This window comes from Xiphophorus hellerii, chromosome 22 (assembly GCF_003331165.1).
Source record: "Xiphophorus hellerii strain 12219 chromosome 22, Xiphophorus_hellerii-4.1, whole genome shotgun sequence".
In the NCBI taxonomy this organism is placed as follows: domain Eukaryota; kingdom Metazoa; phylum Chordata; class Actinopteri; order Cyprinodontiformes; family Poeciliidae; genus Xiphophorus; species Xiphophorus hellerii.
In genome coordinates, this window is record NC_045693.1 from 29,448,999 (window position 1) to 29,466,822 (window position 17,824).

The window sequence follows — 17,824 nt, forward strand, 5'->3', positions numbered from 1 at the left end:
ACATCTTTAATGACATAATGCAAAGCAATGCCATCCCTGATTAAATACTGCAAATGTAATGTTTCGTTTGGTAATAGAATAATGCAACATAAATTTGATGCTTAATGGGATTACGGTAGACGCTGTAATCACTAGTCTGAGGAGCTAATGCTGACTGAAACATGGTGGGCAGATTAAACAGAGCTGGTTTCTTCCCCCCTTTGCTTTAATCTGATCTTTATCATTATTTAGTCTGAGGTTCTTCCTCTCCGGAAGGCTTCAAGTTCATTTTTCTGAGACAAAAACTTCTGGTTAACTGAAGGTTAAGTTGCAGATTGATTTTTTTAATTCATTTTTTGCTAACTGTTAAAGATGAATCTGTCTTCCATCAGCTGTGTGTTTGTCAGAAGCTTCAGGACTGTCAAAATATTCAGAGAAGACCTTGAGTTCAGGAATGAAAAAATATAATCGGTGAAGCCGAGTTTGATTTAATATTTTCTGCCTGAGCAATGTTCGCTGGTTCTATGTTGGAGTGTGTAGGCTGATTTTTCTTCTCCTAATTCAATAGTGCAAGAGTCTTTAACTATTCAGGCTGTGAAACAAATAGAGAGCGAAACATCACGCAGATAATTTCATGATCATATTTTGATCTGATGCCAGTGGGTGTTTTCTTCATGGCTGTGAGGTTCTTACTGACATGATGATGGTTATGAAGATGATGGGTCAGCAGGTCTTCAATGACAGTGAAAATGGAAACAGTTGCTAAGGAATAACTGTGTGGATGTGGATGGCAACTGGACAGGCTTTTAGGCTAGTTGCTGTTTAAAGAGGCAGTATTAGGACTTTTTTGAGCTTTACAGCATGTTCTAATGTTATTCCCTCATCAAAAATATACCTGGAGTGTTGCCTTAATTCATTCATGCATGTTTGAGAAATGTTTTTAATCTCCATGGCAACCATTCAGCTGTGCAAAATGCCTGGGTGAACCTAGCTCTGCCTTCGAGATGCGGTTTCCAAACTTCAGAGCTTCCACCTCACACAGCAGCCCTCTTCCACTCGGCTCCTTCAGACTAGCCAGCAGCAATTAGCAAACACCTGGTGGAGCTGCACATTTGCTGAGTTCGTTACACAAGCTACTCCTCAGTGCAATGCTGGTAAATTGTTAAAGTAAAAATGTTAAAGGGTTAACAGAGGGGCCATGTTGTGATGACTTCCTGAAAGTGGAATATCAGAAAGAGCAGCTTTGAAGAGACAGGAGACCCGATTTCAATGCAATGAATTAAGAAACCAAATTTCGTTTAAAGCAGATATTATTTAAGTAGCATTTTTGTAACAACTGAAGTTAACTTTGTTACATGATTGTGCTATAAAATGGCCATTTAACTAGAGCTAGACAAAGACATACACAAACACAGAAAGTAATCTCCGCCATGTTGAAACTTTTGGAGTTACGTTTAGGACATGTGAATTCAAACTGACCAAAGTCTGGAGTTGGATCATTAATAGTGAGTGATTAGAGCTTGATTTATGCTTGATATGTCTGTGTGGTCAGCAAGCCACCCAGCCACGGTTAAATTACATCATTTCAACAACCACACTTCTTTATACAGACCAAATTTTCCGCAACATGCACCTCTGAAATTTTGCAACAATTCAGACAGTCCCATACTGCATGACATGATGGAAAGGAAGAATGTCTCCTACTGGAGGTTTGCTACGGCTACTCTTGGAAAAATGCTGGACAATTCTATTCAAATTAATGTCATCAAGGACAACACATTAAATAATGTCACATGTTAAACAGAGCAACCGTTTTGTTCTCAGGTTTTCTAGCCACATGATTTGAAACACATATCATAACTGGTTTTGAAATGAATAAAGCAGGATAGGATGGAACATCTCAACATGAACTTCATGGATTATGCTGTAAAGCCGTTTCCCCCCCCCCAGAAAACCGAGCAGTTTAAATGAGTTCTACCAGTTCAATGTTACAGCAGAAGTTTACTAATTTGTGGTTGTGTATGTATGGAGGCTGGACTGGAGAAAATCCACAATAAATTCAAACTAATGCATTTATATATAAAAAACAAACAAAAAAAAGATAGTGATGTTTTTGTTTCTTACTCATCCCACTCTGGAACAAACACTTGGTGCAAATAAATATTGAAACACCAAAAACCGTTCTTGTTGCCCATTTCTTTTAGTCTTTTTGCTATTTAAGTGTTATTTGTCTTATGTTGTAAATTTGCCCTTTACTGTTCTGTCTTTTATTGTTACTTTTGAGTTTTTTTATATTTCATTTTAGCTTTGTGTGAATGTGCTTCCACTTTCCTTTATCTTGCTGCTGGTGCGTTTCAATTACTTCACTTTAGGACAATAAAGAATATTTCTGATCTATTCTAAATTAAACATGGATGGATGGATGGATGGATGGATGGATGGATGGATGGATGGATGGATGGATGGATGGATGGATGGATGGATGGATGGATGGATGGATGGATGGATGGATGGATGGATGGCAGATAGTGAAAGACAAATCAATGGACAGATAAATATATTGTCATTTTCTTATAAAAACAAACTATAAACACATCCGACTGAAAAAATATATCATTTTTTAGAAAGTTAGAGAAATGTTTTTCTTTTTCTACAATCTGGATGGATGGATGGATGGATGGATGGATGGATGGATGGATGGATGGATGGATTAAACTCCTCAGTGGAACTGCAGGCATCTGTCTCTCTTTGTGTTTGCTCGTCCTCTCACTGGTCAGTAGTTGTGATTGAAGAACTCATTAGCTACTGGAAGCCTAAGAGACACCATCACCGTATATGGGAAAGGCCTGAACACACACACACACACTTACTCACACTCACTCACTCACTCACTCCATATGACAGGTAACAAATTAAAAGCCTGAGTAAGATGAATACACATCACCATAAACACATTTTACTGCATATGCTGCCTCTGACTGTAACTCACCCATCCCACCTACACAGTTTTGTTTTCATTTTAATTTCATGACTAACTCCAAGACAGAGTCATGATTTATAATGATCCAAACAGGATGTGAAGGTTAGTTTTCAGAGTTTATTTTACCGGTCATTTTTGGTCCAGGCTTGTTTAGTCTGTCTTTGTGTCTCGTGGCTCCGTCTCCATCTTCCTGTTTGGTCCAAAACCATCTGCTTCCATGTGCCGAGTATTGTTTGAAAGCAAATATTAATGTAGGTTGCATCAGCTTGGAATTAGCTTTAAAATCTAATAAAAACCTCTTACAAAGAAAGGATGTCCAGAGACTTCCAATCATATTTTTTATGTCTGTAGTCTGTTTCCATTTTTAAAGTATGACTGGTCAGTAGCTATCATGAAAAAAATCTGATTTAACCCAGAAATGTTCTGGCAGCGGAGAGCCAGTTTCACTTAGCTAATTGTGCTCATGTTAAATAAACCAAGCTTTTTAAATAAGTATACACTGTCACATTAAATCCCAAAATATAATTTACTCACATCCAAAATGTTTAGCATCATGATGTAGCGAAATCAGAAGAAACAGTCAGTGTTTATTTTTCTTTCTCTTCTGGTGCTGAAAGAAAAAAAAATATTGCGATAAAAATAGTCAAAATCTGTTAGGAGGCTTACAGATATTTTCACAATGCTGTATAGAACTAAAAATAATAATTTTTCGCTGAAATAATTTTTGTTATGATATTAAAAGCTTAATACCTTTCTGTTTATTTATTTATTTTTTTCATTTTTGAATGTTATGTTTTCATTTGCCAACATGCAACCATCAGGCTCATCCAGCACGTCTCCCAACCTGGTTGGTTAGCAATGTCCTGTTCAGTCTCCATAGCAACCAATATGTCCATAGCCAATGGGTGGAAGTACTTCCTGCTACTTTCATTAGTAGACTGGGTTTTAAATCAGTCATTCACTTAGCATCAAGTTTTTTTTACCAGAGTTTCAGCTCTTAGTTTTATGGATGGGAGAATGTTAGCTGTTAGCCTGCTAGTCCATCCCGCTGAATTCAGACTCGTTACCATGGAGACATTTAATGTGCATACAGCTAATGTTTCACCAATGTATGCTTAATAAATAAATGTAATAACAAGACTTGGAAAATCTTTGGTGTAATGTCATATGATTACATAATGGGGCATATTGTTAAGCTATTATTCCCTCCATAGAGAAGAGCAGCTGCTTCATGCTTAAGTTCTAGATATTTACAAAAGTGCTCAACACAAAACAATAAAGTCAAATTAATCTAATAAAACATTTTTCTTGTTTCCTGTCTGTCACTCTGTAGGATGAAGGAGACTCCAGGTTTTACTGTGAGCTCTGCAACAAGCAGTACCTGAGACAGCAGCAGTACGAGAACCACATTAACTCCTACGACCACCATCACAAGCAGGTGAGTCAGCCGGCTCTAACGAGGCACGCAGAGGTTTCCTTCATCCTGCCACGCAGCAGAGTGGATTTGGTCTGAACCAGCTCCGGATGAGACCAATCAACTCTGAACACCAGCAGAGGGCCGGGCCTCGCAGAAGTACTCAAACATTTTGAAGTTTCGCCACATGTTGTCTTATTACAACCTCGAACTACAATGTATTTCATTGAGACTCATATTTAATTTTGTAATAAAAATCCAAAAGGTTTAATGTATATGCACACTCTGTCACCTAAATAACATTGCATTTTAATGCAATTATGTTCAGAAATCACCTGATTGGTGATTTAGACTCTGGAGAACAAACAGCCTCACATAAACCAAGAAACACAAGCTTTGAACATCTCACAGTGGTCTGTTTAACCCAGTCCATTAAAAGTGCCAAATTTGCATTACTTACAAAATAATGACACTTTAATGCAAAGTTGGCACTTTCAATGCAACCTTTAGAGCAACTTTGCGTTAAAAGTGTCATTATTTACCGAAAGACACTTTATGATAACAGTCATAGAAATTCATAAAGACTCCTTTATTTTCATGACAGTGTCATGTCAGTCTTATGCACACCCATCACATAAAGTGTCACGATGTTTTCACATCACAGTGAGAACACCATCCACTCTTTTTGGCTTTTCTTCAGTGAGGATAAGGAAGTCAGTCAGAGTCCTGCAGAGCTTCACCTTCCAGCAGGACAATGGCCCTAAACCAGAGATGGGCAGCTCCAGTCCTGTCGTGCAACTTCTAGGAATGTTTCTGCTTCAACACACCTCAGTCGAATAATTACATGGTTAGCAGGAATCTGGAGAACAGGTCTGCATACTGAGAGTATTCGAAAATTGGATTCAGGATTGTTGGATCTCGACTGGAGAAGTCTATCCTGTCCTAGACGTACTACCTGAGCTACAGAGGATCACAACCTAATCATGTTTTATTCCTGGTTCACACAGCAAGATGCTTGTTCTGAATCTCCTCTTCTGGAAATTTTAAGGAGGCCATGACTATATGGATGGCTCTTTAGATAATCCATCCATCCATCCATCCATCTTCTTCCGCTTATCCGAGGTCGGGTCGCGGGGGTAGCAGCTTCAGAAGGGAGGCCCAGACTTCCCTCTCCCCAGCCACTTCTTCTAGCTCCTCCGGGGGAATCCCGAGGCGTTCCCAGGCCAGCCGAGAGACATAGTCCCTCCAGCGTGTCCTGGGTCTTCCCCGGGGCCTCCTCCCGGTGGGACGTGCCCGGAACACCTCACCAGGGAGGCGTCTAGGAGGCATCCTGACCAGATGCCCGAGCCACCTCAACTGGCTCCTCTCGATGTGAAGGAGCAGCGGCTCTACTCTGAGTCCCTCCCGGATGACTGAGCTTCTCACCCTATCTCTAAGGGAGAGCCCAGCCACCCTACGGAGAAAACCCATTTCGGCCGCTTGTATCCGCGATCTCGTTCTTTCGGTCATGACCCAAAGCTCATGACCATAGATGAGGGTGGGAACGTAGATCGACCGGTAAATCGAGAGCTTCGCTTTTTGGCTCAGCTCTCTCTTCACCACGACGGACCGGTACAGCGCCCGCTTGACAGCAGACGCTGCGCCAATCCGCCTGTCGATCTCCCGCTCCCTTCTTCCCCCATTCGTGAACAAGATCCCGAGATACTTAAACTCCTCCACTTGGGGCAGGACACCCCCCCTGACCCGGAGAAGGCACTCTACCCTTTTCCGGCTCAAGACCATGGCCTCGGATTTGGAGGCACTGATCCTCATCCCGGCCGCGTCACACTCGGCTGCGAACCGCTCCAGCGAGAGCTGCAGATCACGATCTGATGAAGCCAAAAGGATCACATCGTCTGCAAAAAGCAGAGATGAGATCCTAAGGCCACCAAATCGGATCCCCTCAACACCTTGGCTGCGCCTAGAAATTCTGTCCATGAAAGCGATGAACAGAATCGGTGACAAAGGGCAGCCCTGGCGGAGTCCAACTCTCACCGGAAACGAGCCCGACTTACTGCCGGCAATGCGGACCAGACTCTGACACCGGTCATACAGGGACCTGACAGCCCGTATCAAAGGGCCCGGTACCCCATACTCCCGGAGAACCCCCCACAGGGCTCCCCGAGGGACACGGTCGAACGCCTTCTCCAGGTCCACAAAACACATGTAGACTGGTTGGGCGAACTCTTTAGATAATCTTAAGAGATATTCCCACCGTGTGTGGTGTGTGAGGAGTGAACCGGTCCACTCAGAAGGTCATCAGGACCGCTCACACCTCAAATTGGACATATTCAACAGTGTGTGTTGTTCCCCAAGGACAAATGAGAACGCAGCCTGTTGAATGTGACGTGTAGCCAATCAGAAAGCGAAGGAGCAGAAACCAGATGACACATACATCCAATCTGTGGCAGGACTTCAAAATTAAGGTTCCCAAATCCTCTCCCTCCAATCTGACGTATCTTGAGATATTTTGCAAAACAAATTGGCCAAAAGTTTTTGGCATGTAGATATGAAAAGATGGTTGAGACATACCAACAAGCTGCAGCTGTATTTGCATCAAAGGGTGTTTCTACAAGCCCTGAAAATTCCTTTTTTTTTCACAATTTCACAATTATGCACTGCTATGCATCTCATAAAATCTCATTGTACTTACACTGAAGTATGAGGTTGGAATGTAGGAAATGTTTAAGGTGAACGAATACTTTAGCAAGACATCGTGCAAACAGCAAAACATTCAGTCTATTGTGTTTCAGTTTTTCAAAGATTCAAGTTAAATCAAAGAATCAGAGCATCTACTAGATTTTTTCTCTTTCCTTGTTCACCATTTTAAAAGTCTTTTCAGTTTCTGGTTTCTTACCTAACCATGGTTTATGAGTGGAGGACTGAGAACTTGCGTCTGCTCTGATCTTTTCAAAATTATAGATGCTGGGAGGCATGTATTTGCCACAATTATCATTTGTTCACTTGCAGGCCAATGAAAGAGCCATAATATTTGTCACAGTTGGCGGTGTGTCAGAGTTATTAGGTTTTTTGGAGGACAAGAAGCATTTAGGGCATATTGTTGGAGACTGCAACATTTGCAGGGAATGGATTTTCCAGAAATAATATTCTCCAGCCTGCACACATCCAGCCATGCCGCCCGCCTTTCAGTTCATGGTCATCCTTTTGGAAATGATGAGGTTTTCTCTCTTGTCTTCGAAATGGCTATACGTCATCAGAACTGGTTTTACTTTTGTGACAAATGTGAATGTTCTGTAGATCAACAATAATTCTCAGTTTGTACAGAATTGTTTTCTTTGCTCACATTTTGCAGAAAAAACAAGACCTGTGATTTAGTTGCTTATTTCCCAAGAAGTTGAAATGAAAAAGGGGGAAAAATGTGAGGTGTTTTTATCCAAACCAGATCACTGATGTACACACAGTTGTATGAAAAAGTAGAACTGAGTGTCTTCTTTCACACTAACATACAAAGAGAGCCAGATTAAATACAAAAAGCAGTTTTCAGATAATGATTATATTCATTACTAGAACAAAATTATTGGCAATGACTGTTATCAAGCATAGCAATACTTCCTATCTAGCCACTTAGACTAGATAGGAAGCTGCAGAGCAGATGCTGAACTTGAGCATCATTAGCTGCTACATATTTAGCAGAAAAAACCAAGAGGACATGTTGTGATTTTGTTATTTTCCAAGAAGTTGAATCAAAAAGGGGGAAAAAAATGTGTGTAATGTTTTTATCCAAATCAAATGACTGATATACAGTTCTATGAAGAGTATAGTTTCACATTCAAATGTTTCCTATAATACAAAGAGAACCAGATTAAATACATAAAGCAGTTTTCAGATGATGATTACATTCATTACAGGAACATAAGCTATTCAAACAAGAACCTGGATAGCTTTTTGTTAGCTTGCTAGCTTCCTGTCTGACCTAAATGGCTAGACGAGAAGCTGCACAGCAGATGCTAACTGTAGCATCAATAGCAGCTGATATTCTAAAAAAAACTTAAGTGTTTATGTTAATATTACACACACCAAATATACCTTACTATGCATTAATATGCACACTGGAACTGTCTTAGCACTACGGCAGAAGCTAACGTCTACAGTCTTTGTTATCCTATCTCTTTGGACAGCCAATCAGGGCCAAGGAAAATAAATGAAAAATCTGGGAATAGATGAATCTGGGAATACTGAACCATGAAGCGACGGAGGTAAAGAGTCTTTTACATGGAGGAATTCTTGGCCACTGTTCTACAAGTAATGTGTGGCTAAATTGTTTTTATTTAGGGTTTTAAAGCAGGTTTAAAGGCGCCAAACATCATCTGAATCCTTTCTTTTTTTAGCCATTCACAGGTGTATTTACCGTTGTTTTGTGGATAACCCAAGAGAGCTTATGCTTAAGGTCACCGGCTGATGAACAAACATTGCTTTGCAAAGAGGAGAATTCATACTTCCATTTGGTTACAGCAAGTTGTCCTGGAAACCCCAGTTCATCAAACTCTTTTTCTGTTTGGGGATAATTGCTCTTACTTTTGGTTATGGTCTGTACTTCATCAAGTTCAGAGGACTCCAAAGCGCTTTGCATGACATCCACACCCTTCACGCACACATTAGGCCTGTCGCAATAAGCAATAAATCAATTAATCGCATGATAAATTAAAACAAATTCAATATTTTTTGTTTAATCCTTTGTCCATTTTCTCTCTTTCTACCACAAACTGGATGACAGACGTCTTCATTCTGGTGCTTTGGTCTCAGTCAGGTCTTTATCTGTAGGACAATTTTTATGCTTCATAATTTATTGTATTTGTTGTTGTTTTGTTTATTTTGGGTATTTAGAACGTCTTTTTTTCTTTCCATTCCCAGTGTTAAATGTTCATTAGAATTTAAAGTTTACAGAGCTTTGAGAGTGTGTTCTTGTATTATTATATTATTATGCCATTGCAATTATGATACTTGAAAATTCTCTCAAAGCAACAATATTATGGTTTATTACAATAACTTCAGGAACAATTGATCATCCAGTAAAATTTATTATCGTAACAGACCGATTCAACCCCTGAACCCTGAAGGTCTGACAGTAATCCAGTGAACTCAGTTTTCCCAAAAATGTTCTAGTCAAAGTTTATCATGTTAAAAGCAGAATAATTACATTTACAGAATTGACCAGGGCCAGATTAGCTTGGATAACGTTTTCCCTGAATATGTTTTGATTTGTTAAAAATACAGAAAGATTCAAGTAAATCAATATTTCAATTTTTTTAATACTCTGGTTATATCACTCTATTAATTAATGTAATCTGATGATCTTTAAGAGGGCAGATACTTTTGCTGCAACACTGTAGATGCTTACGCTCATGAACCTTACATTCATTGTTCTTTGTGAGTCCGTTGGCTCATCTGATGGAGGTGAAACACTCCAAGTCAAGCTTCTTTTGTTAATAGACTTTGGCCCTTTGGCGTCTCCAGCAGCTCTTCATGCTAAGTTTATTAAAAGAAAAACAAACTTAATAAATGCAGCCTTGGATTAGGGAAAGTTGCTGAGCAGAGGTACACAGAGTGCCCTTGGACCGGCTCGTCTTATTATAGACAAATAAGCAAATAAGCAGAGGGAACGTGCAAAAAATCTCATCGCTAATGAAGCGAAATCCTAATAAGTATCTGCAGAACAGTGAGCTGATTTCACATTTTAATAATGCATTTGATTATTAATTCCTACACAACACAGCTGTGCAGTAAATTCCACACAAATGCTACAGTAAGCCTACAGTATAATTAACAAAGCAATTTAATTTGCTGCTTAAGGGGGGAGGGGGTCTTTAAAGAGCCTGTGCCCAAGGGCTCATCGTCTCATAATCAGCTTGTGTGCTGCATGGTTTCTTGTTTGATTGATGAATATCTAAAGTGTTTTCTAAGCCCAGGCTGCTGACACCGTGTAAAATATGAAAAGGAACAGATTTCTGCTGTTCTTTCCGTTTAACCCTGTCAACAAGGTGACCAGCGCTGTTAAGCTCAGGATAGAAGTGTTGCTTTATCTGACGCAGGAATAATGTGAGAAGGTCAGATTTATTTGCCAGTTTAGTGTAAACACTGGCCCTCCTAATTTTGACTCTTGGTGCGCACACACACGCAATCACCCCCACACACCCCTACACGCACACACACACGAGCACACATGTGACATAGAAACAGACACCAACAGCCGCTCACACCCAAAACAGCAGATGTTTAATTTTTCCTTTCATCATTCAAAGGTTTCATATACTAACTGAAAACATGTCAGTGTAACCAACTGCTCCTCACATTGCTGAGAAAACGTGTCGACATTGACGCCGTAATGCGACAATGACTGAGTTTATTCATTACCAGTGGAAGTTTCCTGTTCATTTAACTGCTTTTTTTTTTATTGAAATAAACTGAGTAAATACTGTATATACATCCTGTCGTCATGCATCAGTTAGCATATCCTTTTTTTGAAGACATCGTAATTACAGATCACAATGCAGCCTAGCTCCTTAAAGCTGCAGTATGTAACTCTGACAAAAATGTTTTTTTTTCATATTTATTAAAAGTGTTGCTGTACTGTTGTGACAGTATGAGACAAATAATCTGTGAAAAAATCAACCTCTTCTACTTCCTCCTTGAGCTACTATATGGGTCTCCAGAAGCAACCAATCAGAGCCAGGAGGAGGGTCTTAGTGCTATCAATCAATCTCCTGCAGACTACTCAATGTGCAAATGGTGGAGAAACAACTAACTGTTACAGGAGAACCAGCTACCACAGTCATGGTGCCCATTCTAACTAGCATCAGCATTCGTTGCAGGTTATGTTGTGGCAAACCAGCTGTAGCCTAGTAGAGAGCAAAGAGAGAGGGGGTGAGCATGAGAGTGATTGACAGCACTAGGACCCGCCTCCTGCCTCTGACTGGTTGTTTCTGTCTGCGTGGTGTATTTCTGCAGTTGGTAGTGGGAGCACTGGGAGTTTGATTTTTTTTTCACAGATTATCTCACTTATATTGTATGGTGACAATATAATAATTTTAATAAATATGAATAAAAAATATTATTTTATTAAAGTTACCTACTGCAGCTTTAACAACCAAAATGATAATCTCAATAGGAGTTTTTATTTCCCAGTTTAATGCAAATTAACTGGCATTAAAAGGTTCATTTATTTTCAACTCATTTGTGTTTGGTGAGCTGTCATTAAGATTAAATAAGCAAAACTTTTTTATTACTGAGTATCTAATCTGACAAATTGGAGCAGATTAAGTTAGAGGTTGATTATTTTAAAAATTCATCCTTTACAGAGGAACACAGAAGCTGAAGACTTTAGTGCTTTGATGGAACCGGCCCACTTAAGACCCTGTACACACACACAGTATGCTTTTGTAAAATGATTCATTTATTGCTGAACAACAACTCACTTTTTTCTCACAACTTTTGCCGTTGCCATTTTGAGGACTACATGATGCTTGTATGGAAAAAATAAATAAATCTATTTCACAACAGTTCAAAAGGCTAACAAATAGATTCATAAACACAAAAACAAAGGATATCATATCATTATATCTATAACTTCAGTATGTCTTAGTTTTGTAAGCACATTATATAGCTCCAGTTAGTTATAGATTTTCCCCATTGATTATCGTTTCATTTATTCTCAAATTTAGTTTTCATAATTTCATTCTTTTTAGTTGACTATAATAATCTTGGACAAAGGTTGTGGGTTTGATTCCATCTTCCCCCTATTAAACTCTGTGATGCCCCTGGGCACTTTCCTAGTGATCTGTGTATCAGTGTATGAAAGTGTGTGTCTCAGTCAATGTGGCTCTAGTGTATAGAATGGTCACTATGACAATAAAAATGTCAACTCAATCATTAAATTCAGTCCATAGTCCACTTATGTCTTCTTGATTTTCCTACGCAAAGTCTTTGACTTAAAATGGCTCTTACCATTTACATACAGTGCTCAGCATCTATGAGTACACTCCACCAGATGAGTCACAAAACCTTTAGTGTCCCTTCAGAATCAACATTTTCAATGGGGTATTTTTCTGTAAAATACTTCCATAAATGTGGGCCATTGACTGAGAACAAGATTTGTTTGTTTGCATAGACAAAACAGTTATTTTTCTCACAAATTCAGTCAATGTAGCAAAAATGTCTATACCACAATTATAAACCTGGATATGTGAGTCTAATTATTCATTTCAAAGCTGTCCAGCAGATGTAACAAAGAAACCTCTTTCTGATTTCAGCAAAGTCATCACATGGGAGAGAAACGTTACAAAACCCGAGAAGGAAGTGTCATGAATCTCTAGTCAACCCCTTTACTAGACACATTGAAATAAATTAAAAGCAACAGATTGTCTTCAGAAGTCACTTAATTAGTAAATAAAGTTAAAAATGTATTATACAGCTGCTGGTTGGAAAGACTTTTTACTAAAATACATAGACGTTTATGATTGTAACATAATGGAAAAGTGACCAAGACACTTTGGTTGAGCCCCTGACTTAACAATAGCTGATGTTCACAGCTTTAGGCCTCTAACCAGTCATTGACTTTATAGTTTGTTTATTGACTTTTAAGACCAAGTTGGTCCATTGAGCATTACTGATTAACTTTACATGAAGATTGATAAACATGGACACTACCTGAGGCAATGATATTGTAATGTATAAAAATGCTTGTTTTCACAGTAGCTGCGTCTCCATTGACCACAAACTGCACAATTTGGCACTTAGAAAATAAATTTGCTTAACGGAAACATTGCAATTTTGAAAAGACTTTCGATAAAACGTTTTGGCTCTAGGATGAGGTGATTGTTTTAGCCATATAGAAATTGGTTCATTTCGCAAAACTGCAAAGAAACACTTTTTTCACCTCACAGGAGTCACATGATTAACAACCCAGATGTTACCACTGGCACAAACCATGAAGTAGAAGACAGGCTGCAGTTGGAGGATGATAATGCAGCAGGTTCTTAATGACGTATTGTCTGAACAAACATATCCATGTGTGATTTTAATTGCATTTCTTATTTAATGGAAACAACGTAATTGCAAAATGTTGTTTTTTTGCCATCAGTGGAATATTGACAGTGTTGCGCACATTTGTAAAGGATTTCTGTCTGCTCAATTACTTTCTTATGCAATTAAGACAGTAATTAAATAGACACTGGGAGCCAGGAGGCTGGCCTTAGTGCTTGTATGTTGCTCAATGTGCAAATGGTGGAGAAACGAGTAACTGTTACAGGAAAACCAGCTATCCACAGTCATGGTGGATAACTGTTCAACTGGAATAACTCAAATGAGCAACAGACTAACCTTACTGACTTGGATCATTGGACTTGTTTTAAGAGTCTGCTTTGGAACTGGGCCTGCTCTGACTAGCCGTTTGTCAAAGCAGGCCCCACATTTAGGACACTCACAACTAATGAATGCTCCACCCAACCCCACTTCAATATTACCCTTTGAACAAAATCCAGAATCAGTATGAATGTGTTTCCTGCTGGTGAAGAAACCTGAACATGTGATGATGTAAAGTTCCTAAAAGTTTGCTTTGTGGTAATTTGTTCACATCTCTAAGATTGTACTTTGAGATATTTGGAGCTTCTGCTTACAGCCTGCTGTGAGCCCTGCTGTCGTCTCCTCCTCCCCAACACAACATCCAAACCATCCATGAAATGCAGAGGCTACATGCAGCAGCAAGCGTTAACAAACCCCAGTGCAGCTGTCTTCCAGCCTGCCTGCTTGCATCTGTCTGTCTGCCTGTGTTTCATCTGTCTGTCTATTTTTGTTCGCTCGTCCATTTGCCATTCCCACTGCCCGCCTTGCTGTCTATTTGTCCGTCTGTGTGTGATGAGAACTCAGCCCTGTGTTATCATTGTTATCTGTGACACACACACACACACACGCCCGCACACACACAGTGTGTAAGTAGTTGTGGGTTTGCAGACGGAGCTCAGTAAATGAATTAAGCTGATCTGAACTGTGCTAAAGCTGACTGCTGACTTAGTGAGCACCAGTGGCAGCTGGTTGGGTATCTGTCAGATGGGGCTCGACTGCACTTAATAATTTACTAATAATTTTAATGGTGTACATAAAATCTTAGGCATCTAAAAACACAGCTCATCATTATTTTGTTCTATATGAAATAGGGGGAAGAGGAACTTAAACTTACATAAAGTACACGCTTTCTATAGGTTTTGTTTCTCAACAAACCTATAGAAAGCGACAAAACAAAACCTACAGAACCTTTAGCTGATATTTATTTTTCTACAAAAAACCTACTTATGTACCACAAAACAACTGAAAATATCAAATGAAAATATATTAACATAAATCTTAGTGAAAGTAAAATGACATTCAAACTTAAATCCAAAAATATAAAAAAAAGTAAAAGTTCGCTCTTTCTGAACTACTTTGTTGAATATCCCACATCACATAAAAACGTCTCTAATACAAATAAGAAAACTGTCATGATTTATCAACACATTGCTTAGTCCTTACTGTTTTAAATATGATACTTAGGCTATGCCATATTTGTTTTGTGTGATGTTTTTTGCCCTCTTTTTTTATTTACAAAACTATTCTTTCAAAGTGTTTTCTGAAAACTGTAATATTGTCAAACTTTCTTGCCTGACTTGTTTTGTACACTATTCATGGCTTTTCTAACAATGAATAAGTAAGTAATAATAATAATAATAAAAATCTTGGTAGTATGCCAAATCCTTTTCCTTGCACATCAGCTTGAAAGTAACATTTTCTCTCTAACAGTAGTTAGCTAGGTAGCCAGCTGGCTATCTGGGTAGCCATCTAAATAACTGGCTAGCTACCTGGGAAGCTAGCTATATTGATAGCTGGCTGTCTGTAAGCTAGCTAGGTTGATAGCTGGCTAATTAGTTTTGGTGTGATGGTGTCATACTATAGTGTGCTTCAGCTCATGAACACCAATATCCCTGACCCCATCTGATGAAACTGATAAAGACAAGTACCATGAAGTCACCACGGGTAATTTGTGCATCCATGGGTAACTCTGATATGATAAGGGTAAATATGCTGCATTAATGCAGTACTAATACTCTGTACAGGCTAGAGAGTGTGTTCTGTGTGAGGCTGAGTGGTTCTAGTCAGTGATAGTGGTAATAACTAACATAGAGACTTATGTGTAAGTAGCAAAAATAAAGATACTGGTAACAAGAATAAATAGAAAGACAGTGATGTCCACAATGGACTGAAAAAGGTAAATGTTCACGCTTCAGTTTGAATACAGACATTTTTTTATATATGTATTTTAGCCTCACAACCTCTTTGTTAGCAAACTGCATGTAGGATTTGTCTTACAGCAAACAGTAAAACATGTGTTTGTTCCACAGCGCCTGAAGGAGCTGAAGCAGAGGGAGTTTTACAGAGCGCTGGCCTGCAGGAGGCAGAGGAGGCGCAGGGAGGAGAAACGAGAGGAGAGAGCGCTGAGGAGAGTTCATCAGCGTGACGCGAGGCGGACCGGAGAGTGGTGAGCAACATCCATTACTTCTTTTGTTTACACTTTAATCCATTTGTTGTTCTTCTGGTGCACAACCGTCTCCCACCACAGCAGATGTTGGCCTGCTTTTTGAATATTTTATGCAACTTATGTAAAAATGTTGCTTCGTTGTGAAGAAAACCCCCTTTTTCTTTGCAACTCTGAGTTAATGTTCTTTTATATCGCCATATATTTAATGTAAGAGACTGCTTGTAATAATAAATCCTCTCAAGCTAATCACCTGACCGTGCAGCTCTCACTGCATTCACTCCATTATTTCATCAGGCTGACATTTATGGTTTCCCTGCATTTTCTCGGCTTTAATCAGCGCACTTTCTATGTAGCTTTCTGCGAGAAAAAATGTTTGATATGTACTCAGCACCAAGCAGCGGGCGGAAAAGGTTAGGTGAACATTTATTCAACGTATTTATGAGGAGGTGGAGCCCAAAGACAGAAGTAAAAGGCTTGTGATTGTTGAAATTTGGAAAACAGACTATATTAAAAAAAAAAAGAGAAGATGTTTTGTGTCTAACTGGGTTGTATTTAAGCCGTTAAGCAGCTGGAGTTCCCTTAATTTACTGCTAACATTTTGACATGTCACAGCAGGACACAGACGGGTCACAACCAAAACCAGCAATAACAGCGAGGCGCTCTTCAGGAGGCGAAGCCATCAGAGTTTTACATCCTCACTATCAGGGTCTTGAACTCAAAGCTCCGAAAAGGAACTCGGGCGCCGTGAATTGTTTTAAAATAATCCAAATTTGCACATTTATGGAGCTTAATCTCATAACCTTTCTTATCTGCTTGCTTCAAATTTCTTCATTTTCTATTAAAAAACAAACAGAAATGTCAAAAGATTTCTGTATACTTCCAGTGATTTATGACTTATGTGATTATATAAAAAACACTGTACATGCAAAACAATCAAAAGTAACGCAAAACAAAGTTTCATTTACAGACCCATTCAATAAATTAAAATGTTATTGAAACGTCTGTCACCAAGACATAACACATCATATAGATTAATTGCAGACAGATGGATGTTTGAACTTTTAAAATGTTGTAATAAAGACAAATAAAAAAATATGAATTAGGCGTGCTTCAGTGTATTGGTTTGGAGCAAAACCTGCCAGGCTACACAAAGTGTGATTCCTTGAGATGTTGATGTTACGGCTGTAATAAACAGGAAGTGGAGGTTTCTATGTATCCTCCCCTCTGCGTTGGAAGGTTGGACTCTGAACATTTTCCAGGTTTCATGCTCCTAGTAAGACACAGACCCACCAGTGGATGGGATTTTTTATGGAAAAGCCAAAAAATCACCTCAAGCGAGCGTAAAAACGTTTTGGTTATTATTTGGTTGGAGTTGGTTATTTCGGATTTTTCCATCAACATTTTCTAATGCAATACTTGAAATGCAGTGACAGCCAGGATTTGTTAGGCTCACATTGTGAACAAACAGTTCAGAGAGCATGAAGTTCGGAGATGAACCCAACTGAGAATGTCTGGAGTAAACCGACAACACTTAATGGTTAAAGCCATCAGAAAGTGTGATTGTTTTATTTTGTATGTCAGCAGTTAAATGCTGTCATATTATAACATAATGTCCTCAAAAAATGTCTGGTTAATCTCTCCACCTCCACAGATGCTGAAAGCCAAACTCCACAGTTCATTCTTTTAATTACAATTTCCACAAAGGTTAGCCGGTCCTGTTAATGTATTCAAATGCAAACACTGTAAAGAGGTCATATTTAAAGTGAATGACTGGGTCGAAATGTTGTCTGCAAACAAAATATCAATTACTCCAGCTTTATTAATCAAAGAGGAAACAGAACTGTCGAGGCTTTCAAACTGGGAGATGAGTAAAATGAAATTCTGGAAA

At 39.0% G+C, this 17,824-nt stretch overlaps 1 protein-coding gene across 1 annotated transcript in view; it reads left to right on the top strand.

The window, feature by feature from the left end:
• LOC116712646 (uncharacterized) overlaps positions 1-17,824 on the top strand; it is a 95,996-nt gene that overhangs the window by 62,179 nt on the left and 15,993 nt on the right. Inside the window, exons 2-3 of the mRNA XM_032552445.1 lie at positions 4,293-4,397; positions 15,800-15,936. Of these exons, the coding sequence (XP_032408336.1) occupies positions 4,293-4,397; positions 15,800-15,936 (242 nt within the window). The remainder of the gene's footprint in view (positions 1-4,292; positions 4,398-15,799; positions 15,937-17,824) is intronic.